The sequence below is a fragment of the Drosophila rhopaloa genome, unplaced genomic scaffold (genome assembly GCF_018152115.1).
Source record: "Drosophila rhopaloa isolate 14029-0021.01 unplaced genomic scaffold, ASM1815211v1 contig_115, whole genome shotgun sequence".
In the NCBI taxonomy this organism is placed as follows: domain Eukaryota; kingdom Metazoa; phylum Arthropoda; class Insecta; order Diptera; family Drosophilidae; genus Drosophila; species Drosophila rhopaloa.
Window position 1 is genome coordinate 17,378,894 of NW_025334990.1, and position 15,566 is coordinate 17,394,459.

The 15,566-nt window shown below is 45.8% G+C and overlaps 5 protein-coding genes across 7 annotated transcripts; 2 read left to right on the plus strand and 3 right to left on the minus strand.

The window, feature by feature from the left end:
* Window positions 1-683: 683 nt before the first annotated feature.
* LOC108049338 (D site-binding protein) lies at window positions 684-1,262 on the minus strand. Its single transcript, XM_017130478.1, has one exon. It carries the CDS (start codon window positions 1,260-1,262, stop codon window positions 684-686), a length of 579 nt encoding a protein of 192 aa, XP_016985967.1.
* Window positions 1,263-3,144: 1,882 nt separating this feature from the next.
* LOC108049336 lies at window positions 3,145-4,155 on the plus strand. The gene is made up of 2 exons (XM_017130476.2): window positions 3,145-3,411; window positions 3,757-4,155. Exons 1-2 carry the CDS (start codon window positions 3,236-3,238, stop codon window positions 4,010-4,012), a joined length of 432 nt encoding a protein of 143 aa, XP_016985965.1. The 5' UTR covers window positions 3,145-3,235; the 3' UTR covers window positions 4,013-4,155.
* Window positions 4,156-4,774: 619 nt separating this feature from the next.
* Window positions 4,775-7,935, minus strand: LOC108049365. Its single transcript, XM_017130520.2, has 2 exons — window positions 6,165-7,935; window positions 4,775-5,982 (listed from the first exon to the last, which is right to left on the minus strand). The coding sequence occupies exons 1-2, from the start codon at window positions 7,861-7,863 to the stop codon at window positions 5,267-5,269; spliced, it is 2,415 nt and encodes an 804-aa protein (XP_016986009.1). The 5' UTR covers window positions 7,864-7,935; the 3' UTR covers window positions 4,775-5,266.
* Window positions 7,936-8,741: 806 nt separating this feature from the next.
* Window positions 8,742-11,239, plus strand: LOC108049349 (nuclear pore complex protein Nup75). Its single transcript, XM_017130491.1, has 6 exons — window positions 8,742-8,848; window positions 8,906-10,068; window positions 10,135-10,480; window positions 10,542-10,732; window positions 10,788-10,935; window positions 10,996-11,239. Exons 1-6 carry the CDS (start codon window positions 8,822-8,824, stop codon window positions 11,125-11,127), a joined length of 2,007 nt encoding a protein of 668 aa, XP_016985980.1. The 5' UTR covers window positions 8,742-8,821; the 3' UTR covers window positions 11,128-11,239.
* Window positions 11,128-15,486, minus strand: LOC108049350 (CTTNBP2 N-terminal-like protein). 3 transcript variants are annotated; one of them, XM_017130493.2, is made up of 5 exons: window positions 15,465-15,486; window positions 14,356-15,402; window positions 14,114-14,300; window positions 13,926-14,047; window positions 11,128-13,410 (listed from the first exon to the last, which is right to left on the minus strand). In XM_017130493.2, exons 2-5 carry the CDS (start codon window positions 15,200-15,202, stop codon window positions 12,746-12,748), a joined length of 1,821 nt encoding a protein of 606 aa, XP_016985982.1. In that variant the 5' UTR covers window positions 15,203-15,402; window positions 15,465-15,486; the 3' UTR covers window positions 11,128-12,745. The 3 variants fall into 3 exon arrangements, with proteins under 3 accessions (XP_016985982.1, XP_016985981.1, XP_016985983.1); XM_017130492.2 differs by lacking the exon at window positions 15,465-15,486 and having other exon boundaries at window positions 14,356-15,457; XM_017130494.1 differs by lacking the exons at window positions 11,128-13,410; window positions 15,465-15,486 and adding an exon at window positions 13,761-13,792 and having other exon boundaries at window positions 14,356-15,457.
* Window positions 15,487-15,566: the final 80 nt, after the last annotated feature.

The following is a 15,566-nucleotide window of genomic DNA, read 5'->3' on the forward strand; positions in this document are numbered from 1 at the left end:
TTGAAGACCATTTTAACAACACCAGCTAGCTTAGATAGTTCCAATTTTGTTTATATATCTGGATTACCTATATATTAAAATACATTTTATGATTCTACCATAAAATAAGATTTTAACAAAGAAGTAAGAAAAACCAAAGTTTAAAGTAAAAGATAAGCGTTACTAAAGTTTGGGAATTGAAAAACTGCATTTTCTTCTTAATTTTAAATATTCCAATTTCGGACTTAACGAAAAACGCCTTAACTATTTATGCAAACATTTAATATTAGAACTTTAGATAGTTTCTATTCTGTTTATATATCTGGATTACCTATATATTAAAATACATTTTATGATTCTACCCTAAAATAAGATAATTACTTACTTCTACAGGGATATTTTCTCATTATAGTTTTGATTTTATAAAAGTAAAAACCCGCATAAATGGATTACTTATTTTAACAAAGAAGTAAGAAAAACCAAAGTTTAGAGTAAGAGATATGCGTTACTAACGTTTGAGAATTTAAAAACTTAATTTTCTGCCTAATTTAAAATATTAAAAACGCGAACTTATCGAAAAACGCTTTAACTATTTATGCAAACATTTAATCTTAGAACTTTATTTTAAACATTTACTAACAAAAATTCGTTGAAACCCACTTCACTTTTATGTACAACTGTCCTGTGTCCTTTTCAATAGTAGTTCACACCTGCCTGGCCATGGACAACATGCCGCCGGCGGTCGTGGCTCCCAGGAGCTGGCGCACCGTCTGCAGCTCGTCCCTGAGCGCCAGGACCTGGGCCCGCAGGATGGAGTTCTCCTGCTCCAGGAGGGCCGCCCGGAAAGCTATCCTATCCTCGCGGATCTTACGCGCATCCCTGGACTTCTTGGCAGCCTCGTTGTTTCGCTTGCGCCTCTCGAAGTACTTGGCGTCCTTTTGCGCCTCCGGAATGGGGCGCTTCTCGCCGCGAACCCGCCGGTGCATGAAGCCCGGAAACATTCCGCCTCCGATCATGCCCACTCGATTGAGCTCCATGAGCGGAAACTCCAGGGACTGGAGGGCGTGACCTGGCGGAGCGATGTACTCGAAGGCGGGGAGCGATTCGGAGGATCTCTTGGCACCGATCATTCCGGGAAAACCCAGGCCGGGCAGCCGGAGACTCTGGGGAACGGGAAAGGAGTAGGAGGGCGCCTCCTTGGACTCCAGGTCGGCGTCCAACTCGGAGTGCAGCGTTACGGTGTCGGTGACATCCAGAATGGGCGACTGGGCGGGCGAGTGCATCCTCTTCGCTGACTTCCGTTCGCGCCAACGGCCGCCGAGTGTCTGAATCCCGCACTGAGTTATGGCCCGAGTCCTGCCAGCGACCACCTGCCTAAGCCCGGTAATTATAGGTTCTTGTCACACAACCCCCCACAGTTGGGGCTAATTCTAAGCCAGCCGCAACCCTGCTTCGCCGGCTGATTCAACCAATCACGCAATGTTGACGGTAATTATTCGTCAAATACATGACACTTGGCCCGGGCCGCCTGGCATTTATTTGTGCTGCCCGGTTACAAGGACTTCATATAACTGGTTAGCCAGATTACAAGCCCCAGTCCAGTTCCTGGCCCTTCGAGTTGGCCAACTGTTATGCGGTGGGGGCGGAAATGGGAAGGATTTCCCCGGCGCTGACCAATGAGAGTGGACGAGTGGCTATCGACCGACATTTTGTAGACGGAACTTCCACGGTAAGCAGTGGTAATAGTCCGAAAGAGGCGTGGTGGAAACCCCAAAGTTATTGCACTCACGAAAAATAAACCAACTGAAATCGGCGTCTTGAATTCCGATTTTATATGTTTTTGTATTTATAAAAGTTTCATTTTAAAACTAGATGAGATTGTAATTTTCTTTGCTTAAGGTTATAAATTTCACAATGTATGGAATTTTTACACAGAATAAGATTTGTTTGGTCAACATCTGGTTTATTTTTATGTGAAATTATAATCAAATTGAGAAATCTATATGGACATGGCGCAGCTTTTATGAAAGCGAAAAGAAACCATATGGTTAATTTGTATGTCAAACTACATTTAAATTGACCTGATAACAAGTAGTTCCAGTAAAATAAAATACAAATATTTCATTAGCACGAATTGTATCGATTCTGCGCGCTTGGTTAAGAAAAAATCTTGTAAAATTTCCAATGTTTTTGAAATTTCAAAAAATTTTCTTACAGTGCGCAATCGATTTCAGTATGCCACAACCACAACATATCCTTTTACTCCATTAGTTGCACTCCAAAAAGTGCAATGTCAGGTAGCCCCGATTTAGCCAATCTACAACATCAAGACATCAAAAAGTTTGCCCAACTTCAATTTGATCAAACATGACTCTCTAGAAATCGAAGGACTAGCATGTTGCCTGATATGCTCCTTACAAATCCCACAAAACCACACGTATAACCATCGATAGGTAAATGTTCTTCGTGTGTCTTCTTCAACCCGTTCCATTTTGGGTTGAGAAAGTGTCACCTGTTTGCCGAGGCAAATTGGCAGTTTGAGCCACGGGGATTTCCATTGCCCGTTTTCCGTTTTCCGTTTCCCATTCCCCGTAACCGGAAGTCGCATCCTTATAACGTTTCATAATGTATGCGCTAATTTATTATCTGTTGGCAAAAGTTGGGCCATAGTTAACCCTTTGACTGTCATGCTACTGTTACCAATGTCGTTTATGGTGTTTTGGGCCAGGAATAATGGATTGCGTGCCAGAGTGACATGTCTGAAAACTAAAGGAAGTCTAATATCATTCAAAGGGTTGAGCGCGAGAGTTACAAAAAATATGTTCAGAATGTATTGTAATCGGTTCGTATTAGTTGTTTTACTAAGCCACCAAAATCTATGAACCGAGTCCCATTCTTTTGACCCCACCCCAAATAGACCGTGCTAATGCATTGGGAGGAGCACTTTGGACACAGGCTATTTATATGTTAGACAAATTACCAGGTAATATAGCTAGCCGAACATGTAATTGTTCCGACGTTTGTTTGGCCAGTAATTGAAGAGCAAACCTCGGGGACCCGCGATGGACAAACCATTAATGACACCTTTAATTGGATGACATTAGCACCAATGTCCTGGGACATGACCAAGTGGGCTCAGCTTGAAATGTACATATATTCAAAACACAGGCTTCGCCCTGTCTGCCCCACAATTTTATTTACCTGAGAACTCCATAGAGTTTGAACGCAAAACAATATCGCCCTTAAAACCAAAAGAATGTGTGACGAAAGCACGATCTCGGACTGTGAGCCCACCACCTTGCGGCTCCCATTCAACAGCTACCACATCAACTTGCCCCTGTACATCTTGGATATGGTGCGCATCTTCCAGGATCATCCCAAGTACAGCAATGGTATCCACGAGGAGCACATCCTAGAGATGCTGGAGAAGGAGTAAGTCAGACTGGGAGATATTCAATAAAGATAAAGATCAAACCCAAGTATTAAAGCTAAACCCAAAATATTTTTGCATTTCTTAAATAGTAAGCTATTTAACCCCTTTTAAAAATATCCATATTTATTAATTTCATTCAAAATTGGATATTTGATTTTGATTTTTAATTCTTAAGTAAGGTGATTTATAGAGGTCATGACTTTTAATTATCTTCTTGTTTATTAAATGTTTGTAAGTTTATTTTTCTATATTCTTACATATTTAACACACAGATACCTATTTATATTTATATTGCTATACTCATGTGAATATTATTGTATGCAATCTACTTACTCCCTCGTCAGACCTTTTGCTTGCGGGGATCTGGAGTCGCAGGTGAAGACCGCCCTGCTGGATCTTACTGCCAAGGGATTCATACGCTTCATTACCAACGGCTATCGCACTCTGGGACCGATTGCCAAGCTCTCCAATGCGCGTTCCGTGCGCCACTTCAACATGACATGGCAGCGCATTGCCGAGCTGCAGAAGGTCAACTGCCCCAGCCTGGAGCCCGGATCCATCTCCAGCGGACACTGCACCCAGCGTGGATCCAACTACTGAGGTCGGGGGATCCCTCTTGTTCATTTTGTTGCGTTAACCATTTCGTTTACTGAGTTCAGTTCCTCCTCGAGCAGCGCGAACACTCCACACACACACACTCCATCGAAATTGTAATCGTCTAGTAAAATTCCTGCAAATCCAAGTTTCGGGGTGGTTTGGTGCGGGTGGTCATCATCATCATTATGTTGGGAACACATGTCGGGCGGTCTGCCATCCTTTTGACACTTAACCAGGCTAATTATTCCCGGGGGTTGGCCCACTCGCATGAGGAATGTTGCAGGTGTTTTAGGGGAAATGCTTCCGAAACTGATTTCAGTATGACAATTATGTAGGTCTGGTTATGATCCGCAGTTCATGACCGGCGAACTGTGCCCCAAAATGACCCTTGGTTAGACCCATTACCCTTTTGGCCGAACCGTTTAAATTGTCAACACCAGGACAACGGAGGACACAAGGAGGACCTGCGCCTGTCGTCATTGTTGTCCTCATATGCGCATACGGAGCGAACACGCATGGGATCCCGGCCAGGTGTTATTTATTGCCTCTCTAATCGTTGCGGCATAATCTATTAGCACCCCGCCGACAGATCCGCGCTGCCAGGTCCACAACGGTGTCCTTTGATTTTTTGCTTTTGCACATTAAAGGCAATTATTATTATTGTTTTAGTTCCGAGACAGTTTTGTGTTTGTCATTTGCCGATTGCTGTTCCGCGCTCATAATTGGACCAGCCCCAAGACGGAACATTAATCAAGCGACCTGACATGTGGATAACGTGTTGGCACATAGCCAGTTTATTTCGTTTTCAACGTGGCCTAACTGAAGGTTTAACACTGATTCAAGAAGAGTTTACTTAAGAAATCTTCAAAACAAAAATTAACAAAGGTTTCATAATATAGGTAGTAAAACTAGAATATCGTCAGCAATGAAAAACATAAAAAACATATTCATAATAAACAAAATATCCGTCATTTGAGATATTTTACACTTTTGAGCTTAACTCTATTTAAATCGCGTTTGAAAAAGGACAAGCTTAAGGTAAGTAGTTTAGTTTAAGATACGCAATGGAATGATTCAAAATCATATGTTTAACAAAGCCTATATATATCCTAAGACTATGAAAACAAATAAGTTTAGCTGTGGTTCAGTTCAGTTATGGCCAATCGCCAATTTTAGTATAGATTTTAAGAGGCACTTCAAAAAATTAAAGATAAAGACTTAAAAACAAAAAATATAACAGAACTAGCAGTGAGCATATCAGATATCACTGGCATCTTCTTCTGCCGTACACTTATCGAGATCTGCGAGGCTCCGTCGAATCCCATTGCTGGGCTGAGCATATCGGCGTTTAACCAGCTGACGCGGCACATCGCTATAGATGCCTAGGAAACGAATTAGAAAGCCATCCGGTAGACGACTCACCAGCTTCACATCCATCTCCTTGTTGAGCAGCTTACTCTTGAGGTACTCGACGCACTCAAATGTCATCTGGTGCGACAGAAATGTCGACCTTACGACTCCCTCTATTTGGCAACTGACGCTCTGATGGGGCTTCAAGCTCTCCGCATATTCGCAGGGAGCCAAACTGCTCAGGGACACGAACTCAGTGTTGCCGTAATCCACATAGAAGATTTTGTACTCCCTGTCCATTTCATCGATAATCTGAGCGCGATAGAAGCAGTCATCGTTGTAGAGAGCAAGCACAATGTCGAGAATGCGGGGTCTGCGCTTAAAGCTCCATTTCACCTCGGGCACATCCTTTTTGGCCCACACCAGCGGAGCAGATCCGTCCACAAACTGGGCATAAACCTCGGTGGGGCTATTAACAAAGGTGATCAAGATGCGGGCACTGCTGCCCACCTTGTGAGGCACTGGGGTGTCAAAGACAGTTTCCGGAAGAGCTCCAGCTATCTCCACATCCTTTGTTGCGCCATGGGGTGCAAAGGGTTCATGGACCAAACGACAGGTGTTACCTTGAAAGTACAATAAGGTGAGGATTTACAATAGCATTTAGGGACCCCAATCTCATTTTGACTGTAGCCTTAGTGTTAATTTTAGTTTTATAAAACTTAAAATATGGTTTGTTGTTAACATACAAAAATGTGATAATCGTAGAAAATTCTATCTTAATTAATGAGAGTATTTATTGACTTACCCTTGAAGCAGCCATTCAACTTGGGATCGTAGTGCCGGCAAATGCGTTGCTCGTCCGTGGGTTTAAAGCCCAGCACTGCCTTCAGAGGATCGCTGGTGGTCTCTTCAATTTCATTTAACATGGCCATGTCTTCCTCGCTTAGTTTAGCAGGGCATTCAATGTCGGTCTTATTTTCATTTGAGTCTGGTTTGTTCTCATCGATCAACTCCACCACCAGACCAATGCCATTGTTTTCGTGCACACGAAGTTGAACAATCTGATAGAGGAAACTACTCATCTGGTCGACACCGCAATTGGTCAAATTGCATCTAATGGCTTCCGCTGGCAGGCACCTGATGTCGTCCGGCAGTTCGAATATGATTTCGTTACCGGTCAGGTGGATGTGCTCGCCGTAGTCAATCAGATAGCCATCATAGCCTCCTCCCTCGGAGCTGTTGTTGATGGTGATGCGAGTAATTATATTGTCGCTGCTGTCGTAAACCGCAAAGATGTCACCGTAGTCGGGCAGTTGCTCTAATTCCTGCAGTAGAACCTGTCCCTTAAGCATCTCCTTAATGCGCTTTGAGCTCTCATCAAATTTGGCCACAAATATGCAGTTGCCCGCCACATTCACATGCACCAAGGCGGCTGAGACCACGGCGTTCTTGGGAAAAGCAGCCGTATTCTTCAAGATTTGCTTGTAAATGCCATCGCTGGTCGTCTGGGTGCCGCCTTTGGGAGCCATGAGGAATCGTTTGGGTGGTGGCGAAGTAGTAACCTGATCCGAAGAGGGTTCAATAAGCCAGCTAGATGGCATTTGTTTGGCCACTGAGAGCTTTTCAATCTGTAATTCATCGTCTTTCTTGGAGATTTCGTGACTGATATCATTGTTGGTCGTCTGGATGACAACTTCAGGAGACTGGTCGACCTGGTTGGCTGTTGGCGTCGCTTGATTTTCTATAGGAACAGCGGAATATACTTGAGGCTCGACGACCACTGCTTTCTCTTCAATCTGCAATTCAGTCATGGACTTTTGGTTGGAGATATCATGGCTGATCGTTTGGAAGGACTCTTTGGAAGCCAGAGGGGATTCATTGTCTTCCATCATTGGTAGCTTTGGAACAATTGCAGAGGGAAGTGCTGGCGGCTCGACGACTATCATGGGTAGCTTTGGAACAATTACAGAAGGAAATGGCGGCGGCGGTGGAACGTCCGGAAAGAAAGCCTCCACCATGGGCTCTGGAACCATCGATAAATCAACGGCCACAAGCTGCATAGAACTTTCCGGCAACTTTTCGGTGGAGGCAGGCTCAACCTGCATGGAACTTTCCGGCATTTTTTCTGCGAAAGGCGGCTCGGGCGGCTGTTCATCTGGTTTATTAAAACCAAGCCCTTCGATGGCTTTTTGAATCAAACGATTTGATGGGTAGAGGTCATCAAAGGAGTCATCCGACTTGTCGTCGGCCGTGAATCGTCCGTCCGGTCGGTTAAGCTCTATGTTCAGGTTCAGCTGGATGACACAGGCATTCACATCGCTGAGACTGCGCACTAAACGGTCATGTAAGGCGATGAGTCTCCTGTCTCGGCGGTCCACATTTACCCATCTTTCCGTGAGCACTTTCCGAACGCGGCTCACTTCGCGCTGGAAGGAGCGGAGATTTTCCTGGAGTTTGTGGACGTTGTCGTCGCACAGCTTAGTCACCACCGAAATGTCCTCCATTTATTTATTTAATTATTAATTTAAGCCCAAACAAACAAAACGCCAGTTCAAAAAGCTTTCCTGGAAACAGGTGGCAACTCTGAAGCGGCAGAAAATAAAGAAGAAGAGGCACGCGCGTTGGCAGGGCTGTCAGGTTTAGGTAATTATTATCTATCGTCCGTTAAATAGATTTAATAGACGGATAATTAAAAAAATAAATGTTTGTTCTCCAGTTTTGTCTATAAGTAGTTCGATAGCATTAAAGCTTTATGACTGAACCGCATAACCTAATTCGCAATTTTGTTAAAAATATAATTTTGGAGGATTGTCACTGAGAATTTGGCATGTATAACGATCATTGGCAATTATGTGCGAATGGGATCAGGCACATTAAAATGTGGAAAGGGAGTAAGGATATATATTAAAATACTAAAAACCTTACATGTGCTAAAATACAGTTCTTGAGTTTTTAAAATTCTGGAAAACAAGCTGAGTAGAACAAATTTCCTTATATCCCTTCTGCTTCTGGTAACGGAATACCGGTTTTAATATTTTTCTAGATTGGTAAATTTGTATATTTTAATACATAATTAATTAAAATAAAATTGAACTGCTGATATCTGGTGCAAAGATAATACTTAAATATCAAGTATTGATCCACATTAACTTGCAGCTTGATTGGTTTTACAACAATCGACTAACAAGGTTCCATTTAAATGGTTATTAATTGTTTACGACGTTATGTATAGGCACAAGCTCGTTGTAGCTGATAAATACATAGTTAAATTAACCGAATTATTTAAAATGTCGTTTCTTAAATCTAAATTTAGCGGGAAATGGCTGTGTTGGCAGCCCTGGGGAAAACACGACATTTTTGAGCACTATAAAATCAAGCCAATGTTTACGCGCATTTCAACACTTGTTGCGGTGGAACGCGCTTTTTGTGTAATTTTTAGAAATATATACAATCTGATCTAAAATGGACGATAACAACGTGCCCGCCTTCGTAAGTATCCCCCGGTCACATGTCCAAAGTGGTTGAGTTCATAATAAATCGTTTCAGGAACTCGGAGATGTCCTGGCCACGCGTTGTGGCAACACACTCACCGGCGTCTTTTTGCCGGGCTCAAGGATTGCACTCAGCGCGTTCCGGCAAATTACGCACAGATCGCGGGACGCTCCCACTGAGACGGCTGGACAGGACCCGGTACTCATCTACCTGGCCCAGGAATCAACGTTGTTCGACGAGCCGGTGCTGCGCAGTGTACTTGCGGAGGCGAATGCCACTTTCGCCACCCTTCAGCAACTGGGTCTGCGGGCCACTCGAGCTGAGTACGTGAACATATCTAGGGCATATCGTAGTATCGTGCGCGCCTGCCTTGAGAAGCTCGAGCAGGCCAAGAAGTCGCCGGAGGTGCAAACAGACGAGCCCCGACTGCGCCGCTTCACCGACGCCATCATCGTTTTCTACGCAGCGGAGTGCCTGTGGCATCTGTTCGAGATTCTCTACATTCAGAACAATCAGCTGGTTGTGCCACAACTGCTGGACTGGGCGCGCTTCCATTCACCGCAAGCGGAGGACCGAGCTACCGATCTGTTGCTGATGGCCGAGGAGGCTAGCGAGTCCGATGACTACTGGAGCATCCTCAAATCGCTGATCATGCTGGGCGAAATAGATGTGACGCGCGCTATTCTCTCGCAGAATCGGAAGGCTGTGCAGCCGGCCTTCAAGGCGGCCGAGCTGATCCTTAAGTCCATGCCCGTATACCAAGAAGGCTATGCCCTGCAGAAGTTCCATTCGCAGTGGGAGTACTGGCATGTGGACACGGAGCGTAAGATCCAGACTGGTCTATTCGCCACTGAGCCTGAGCTGGAGCAGGTCCTGCGACTGGTCACGGGCGACAACGTGCAGTGGGATGCTGGCATCAAGGAGTCCCAGGACTGCTATGAATACCTGCCGGGATACCTGCTCTTCACGAAGCCCACCTGCAAACCCTTCGAGCTGAGGATTGCCGCCGCCAATTGGCTGAACCGCTGGCATTTACTCCGACCGGAAAGGGAACACTCCAACATGAACCGCATGATAATGCAGCTCATGGATCACGATATAAGGCTTTTCATATACGAAGCCCAGAAGCTGAACGATACCCACTGGTTTTCCACGCACTTGATTGATCTAATCCATCATTGCGGTCAGCTGAAGAGTTACTTTGACCAGAACAACATGTAGGTTTAATTTGTTTATAGTTTGAATAATTCGAAAGATAATATTGCACATTTATATCCCCACAGAGATCTTCCTGCCTTGCGCCACTCAATGATCTACGAGTATGGCAGCTATCTGATGTCATCGCACAATCTGTGGCAGTTGGGCATTGACTACCTAGACTGCTGCAAGCAGGAGGGTCAGGCTGCTATCGAGCTGCTTTTGCCCCGCATCTCTTTGCGCAGTGAGCGGCAGGCCACCAAGTTGATCAACCTAGCCAGGCAGCGGGGACTGACGAGCGTGGAACAGGAGATCTGCAAGGTGCTATCAAAGCGATCCTATGATGGAGAGCGCTACGGCAATGCCCTAGAGTGGGCCATTCGCTCCAAAGACGTGCTGGTGGTTACGGCGGTTGCGGACTTTATTTTGAAGGTGACTACTAAAAAGTTGTGCTTACATATGTACTCAAGCTAATTGGTGGACCCTTCCGTAGCATTACTCGAGGACAGGAAACATGCTCTGCCCGGACACCATAGCCAATGTGGGAGGTCGAATGTTCATCTCACCACGCTTGGTTTTTCTCTCCAAGTACTATGAGTTCTACGAATTCTATCGAACCCGCGATTTTCTGTCTGCCTCAGAGCTTCTGGTGAATCTGCTGGAATCCAGAATCACCCCAGACTAGTAAGTTGATAAGTTTATAATCTCAACGCTTTAAAACAAGATTGTCCTTCCTTAGTTTCTGGCCTTCGCTGCTCATCGATTCCATGCCTCTGCTGGAGTCGAAGGATCCAAAAATTTTCGCCAAGGAAACTGTGGCCATTCTCCATCATATTGAAACAGAACTGGTGCCAATCATCGAACGCGACGTGACCAAATATGGAAAGGTATGTTTTTTCCCTCTGGTTATTATATTATTCTTAACTAATCCTCCTCGGCATTTACAGCACCACACAGAGACTGTGTTCAAGGACTACCGGGTTGAGAATGTCGACGAAATCCTGAACCTTATGCGCCTGGCCTGCGCCCGCAATTTGGCCAGAGCATTGATTATTGAGAACACTATGCCAGTGGCGTGATTTCGAATGCATTTTTAGTGTAATTTATTTTGTATTTTTCGCTTTTCCAATACATCGTAATTTGTTATAGATTGTATGCATTGCTAACTTGTATTTATACGCATTTTGCTTATATCTTGTGCCTCTTTGCTATTTATTGTACCAACAACACTACTTGACTGGCTGCTGCCCTTTGACTAAAAGGAAATCCAAGCTGCTGGGGCTGGAGGGATGTTTACAGTACGCATTTCAAAAAGGATAACGCAATCGTTAAAAGCAGCTTCACCCTGCTGGATCCCAACGAATGGTGTCCCAGCAAACTAAACTAGTGTAAACGGCGTGGGTTAATCTATAGGATACCTTTCTCTGGAATCGGCTAGGCGGCAAATCAAAACAGCTTAGGCCAAACTTAAAACAAGTTTAAAATCAATTACTACGAAGTACAATAGCTGCACAGAAAGGAAGTTTACACACGTATACGACGCACCTAAGAACTAGTAAACAACGCCCAGAGCACAAGGGTTATACACATAAATATATTATGTGGATATATGAAATATCTGTGGGTATGTATATAATTACTATATATTCTTGTTGTTAATCGTTATGAGAATCGGTTACTACGTACGGAATTACAATTAAAGTTGTTTGTCTCTTGGCTTGGCCCTCGGACCGCCAACGGCATTAAAAAATATATCATTCGCTGGGTAAAAACAATAAAAACTAAACTAGACTTAAGGATTGGCTTGTTTTAGATGAAAAGCCGCCGGGGTGGGTCGCACTGCATGTTCATCATTCTAATGCTTAACAAACGTTTCTCCTACACATTTTTCCTGCCAAATCATTATTCCTTGGCCAATCACACTAGGCAACAGAAAATACTCAAATAGTCAGAACATTTATGCTTATTAAGATTCCGATCCCGAACTGACAAATACTTTTTACATATAAGGATGCTATATAAATAAACAAAATATTGCTTAATTTTTTAAGAAATATCGAGTTGTTAAGGAATTTTTTGATTCGTTCTGGTTTACAAATAAATTGTATAGTATCCACTGAAAGGGTATAAAATGGCAATCACATTTGAATTTGTTCTTAAAAATAAGTATGTTTAAATAAAACAAATTGTTGGATTTTTGGAAAAAAAATTAAAAAGGGATTGTAAAAGTGCAGAACGAAGCAGATCCAATTACTAGACAAAGTATTTGAAAATATGAATATTAAGACAAAGAATACCACTTTTAAAAAATATAACTTTAAAAAAATGTGACGAATTTAAAAATAAATTTTTGATAGTCGATTAAGTTAAAAACAAGAGATTTTATAAGTGAGCTAAAGCTATATTTACTGGTCAGTGAAACGCTTTCAAACAAAGTGGTTCGCTGATCAGTAATCAGATCACTTATAAACAAACAAAAAACAATCAGTTGTTAAGCCCCTCAAAGGAATATAAGGGCTACTCTTTAAGGAGGAATATATAGTCCTCCGCAGAAAAAGGATTTCTTATGGCAGTTCGAGATGGAAGATCCTGTTGCCTAGCGCGTTTATCGAGGGACAACGCCGCTTGAGTATTTCGCTTATCCTACGCCCAATATCGGTTATTAATGTGAGTCTGAGTCTGAGTGAGAAGGGGTGTCTAATTATGCTTCGCCGTGCTCGTCGTGCCACTCGTCGACGCGGTGGCCGTGGTGGTGGCGGTGGCAGCCGCTATGGCACTGCTGCCCGTGATCGAGCCCAGCCGGGAGAGCGAGGGCTCCCGCTTGGGCGGCACGATCGGCTTGGTCGGTATGGGTGGCGGAGCGCCACGAGCTCCCGCCGGTGGCACGGTGACTGGTGGCACGGCAATGGGCACAGGATGAGGATGCGGTGGTGTGGCCGTCTGGTCGAGGGCAGCTGCCGCAGCTAGAGCTGCATACTTGCCTCCTGGCGCCCGCTGGATGGTGGCAGTGGGCTGCATCTTCGCCGGCGAGGGTGACGGTGGCGCCACCAGGGGCACGGTGACAGTAGCAGGCGCCTCAACCGATGCATTGGCTGTTCCAACGCCGCCGCTCGAACTGCTGCCGCTGGTGGTGTTGTTCGTGGTGCTGGTGGTATGGTTGAGCACGGCCGAGAGTGGGGCTACTGCTGCTGTGGCCGTGCCCGTGGGCGCCGTTGCAATACCAGCGCTTCGGATGTTCTGGCCCGGCGCTATGGAGCGGGCTATGCCGGTCTGTGGTCCCGAGACCGGCATGCTGCTTACCGTGGCGGTTGGTTGCACGATCTTGGCGATGTTCACCATGGGGGGCGTGGCACAGGCGTCGTCTGCAAAACGTGAAAAGGTGGGATTAGTATTCGGTTGGAAGCAGCTCCGATTAACACTCGATCATCGGATCTCCGAGGCAAGCCGGCCCCGGCAGAAGCCACAAGAGCAATAAGCCAAATTAAAGGACTTCTGGCGAGGCCAAGCTTGTGTGGAAATGTTTTAGCATGGTCGTGAAAACTCTACAGTCGACACTTGTGTCAATTGGCTACGTTCTGGCTTTTGTCAGGGTGCTCCAATGACTGGTATGTGCGAGCGTGCGGGGTGGACGTGCGGATGCGTGATCTTTGGGTTGGTGCAACGTGGTGTGCACGAGGAACATCACAAAACAAAAAACAAATCACCTTGCAATTGCGTAACATTTTTTCTAACAAAAGATTTCGGCTTCAAGAGGAGTTCGAAAAAAAAGTAATATATATATAGAGTTAAAGTTTGTATATAGAAAATTATAAAGAGGGCAACCATATAATTACAACAGCCAGTTTCGAGGTGGAAGTGTCTCGTCTGGCTCACTCACCGCTAAACTGTCGCGCCTTGGCGGCGGCCACCGATGAGCCGCTGCCACCCAGTGGCTGCTGCTTTTTCAGAGCCTCATGCTCGCTGCGCAATGCATTGAGTTCCTGCTCCAGCTCCTTGACCCTGGATTAGGAAAATACACACATGATTTAATTGAGTTATTAGTTTTAAGAGTGGAGTTCGACCAACCGCAGTTCCTCCTTGGCCAGTTTGGCAAAAAGGGTTTTGCGCTCCAGCTCCATGGCTTGGGTTTGCTTCTCCAGCTCCTCCTCCATGCGCAGGGACTTTTTGCTCTCCTCTTCGAGGCCTTCGGCTATGGTGTCCGAACGCTGTTTCTCCTCGGCCAGGATTTGGGCCAAGTCCTCGGAACGTTTGCCTGCAAATCAATGAGATTAGTGTTTAATCAGTAGCGAATGAGCTACCATACGCACCCTCTTCAATGTACTTCATCAAGATCTTCTTGCGCTCCGCAATCAACAGCAGCACAATCTGCTTCTGTCGGTTGCGCTCGTACTCAAGCGTCTCCTGCAGCTTCTTCAGGTCCTTCTCCATCTTGGCCACCTGGGTGCGCTCCTCCTCGAGGTCCTGCTTCAGCTTGGTGCGCTCCATCTCCAGCCCGTAGGTGATGTCATCGCCCTGTGCTGTTGTGTGCTCGTGCTTTCGTTTCTCCTCCTCCAGTTCCTGCAGCATCCGCTGGTTGTTCTCAAGCGATTCGGTGAGTATGTTAACCATGCGCACGTGTGTGGCCCTCTGCTTGCTGACCATTTGGTACTGCTGCTCCATCTGCTGCTCGATGATCTGGCGCACCTCCATCTCGGCCTGCGCCGCCTGAGTGGAGGACTCCCTGGAGATGAGGTTCCCGTTCAGAGCGATCTTGTCGCGAAATATGGCCGCATAGGGATCGTTTGGCTGCAGCCGCTTCGTCCGCAGCTGGGCGATAAGCTGTTTCACCCGCTCGTTCCTCAGGGCGGCGATGCAGACATCCCGTGCCTGCAGCTCGCCCTCCAGATAGTACAGCATCTTTACCAGCTCGCTGTGCGGCAGTTCTGTCCGAGAGCGTCCATTGCTGGTGGCGGCGATTGTGGTGGTGGTATTGGTGGCCACCGGCGGCAGCTTGTGCACCACCCCGGGACCCGGTTTCATGGTCTGGAACTCGTGATTGGCACTCACGGTGTCGCTGCCCGAGGCGGATCCGGAGCAGTTATCCATGCCAATGCCGTACTCCGCATCCGGAGCAGGTGCCTCCGCGAACGTCTCCGCGTTCGAGTTCTGCTCCATTTCCCCCGACTCCTGATTCCCGATTGCGGATTTCCCAACTCCCGATTTCCGCCTCCTCGCGGCTCACAGCATACAACAAAATTTCGATGCGTCGCAATACGCAAACTGCACAAGGTTCGCGGTCTCTCCAATGGTTCACTTCCTGTTTCGGCTCGGTTCTAGCCTGCTTTTCAGTCGCTTTTGCTCACCAGCAATTGCACCTGCAATCAAGAAACTATCTTAGAAATTCTTTGTCAATTTGTTGCCGTGAAAAAGTAGATACTCTAGCAGTGTTGGGAACTGGCTGCAAAAGGTGTAGCGCATAGCCAGTGTTGCAAAGCGATGAAAGCAAGGACCCAACTGCTTGGCGCCATTGTGCAAATTT

Excerpts from the sequence above, each read along its gene's own strand:
- LOC108049349 (XM_017130491.1), top strand. The coding sequence starts at position 8,822 with ATGGACGATAACAACGTGCCCGCCTTC. Across the intron at positions 10,481-10,541 it reads TTGCGGACTTTATTTTGAAG|CATTACTCGAGGACAGGAAA; the intron begins GTGACTACTAAA and ends ACCCTTCCGTAG. Across the intron at positions 10,733-10,787 it reads TCCAGAATCACCCCAGACTA|TTTCTGGCCTTCGCTGCTCA; the intron begins GTAAGTTGATAA and ends GTCCTTCCTTAG.
- LOC108049338 (XM_017130478.1), bottom strand. The coding sequence starts at position 1,262 with ATGCACTCGCCCGCCCAGTCGCCCATTCTGGATGTCACCGACACCGTA.
- LOC108049336 (XM_017130476.2), top strand. The coding sequence starts at position 3,236 with ATGTGTGACGAAAGCACGATCTCGGACTGTGAGCCCACCACCTTGCGG. Across the intron at positions 3,412-3,756 it reads CTAGAGATGCTGGAGAAGGA|ACCTTTTGCTTGCGGGGATC; the intron begins GTAAGTCAGACT and ends CTCCCTCGTCAG.
- LOC108049350 (XM_017130493.2), bottom strand. The coding sequence starts at position 15,202 with ATGGAGCAGAACTCGAACGCGGAGACGTTCGCGGAGGCACCTGCTCCG. Across the intron at positions 14,301-14,355 it reads GATGAAGTACATTGAAGAGG|GCAAACGTTCCGAGGACTTG; the intron begins GTGCGTATGGTA and ends ATTGATTTGCAG. Across the intron at positions 13,411-13,925 it reads CAAGGCGCGACAGTTTAGCG|ACGACGCCTGTGCCACGCCC; the intron begins GTGAGTGAGCCA and ends CACGTTTTGCAG.
- LOC108049365 (XM_017130520.2), bottom strand. The coding sequence starts at position 7,863 with ATGGAGGACATTTCGGTGGTGACTAAGCTGTGCGACGACAACGTCCAC. Across the intron at positions 5,983-6,164 it reads GTTGAATGGCTGCTTCAAGG|GTAACACCTGTCGTTTGGTC; the intron begins GTAAGTCAATAA and ends TGTACTTTCAAG.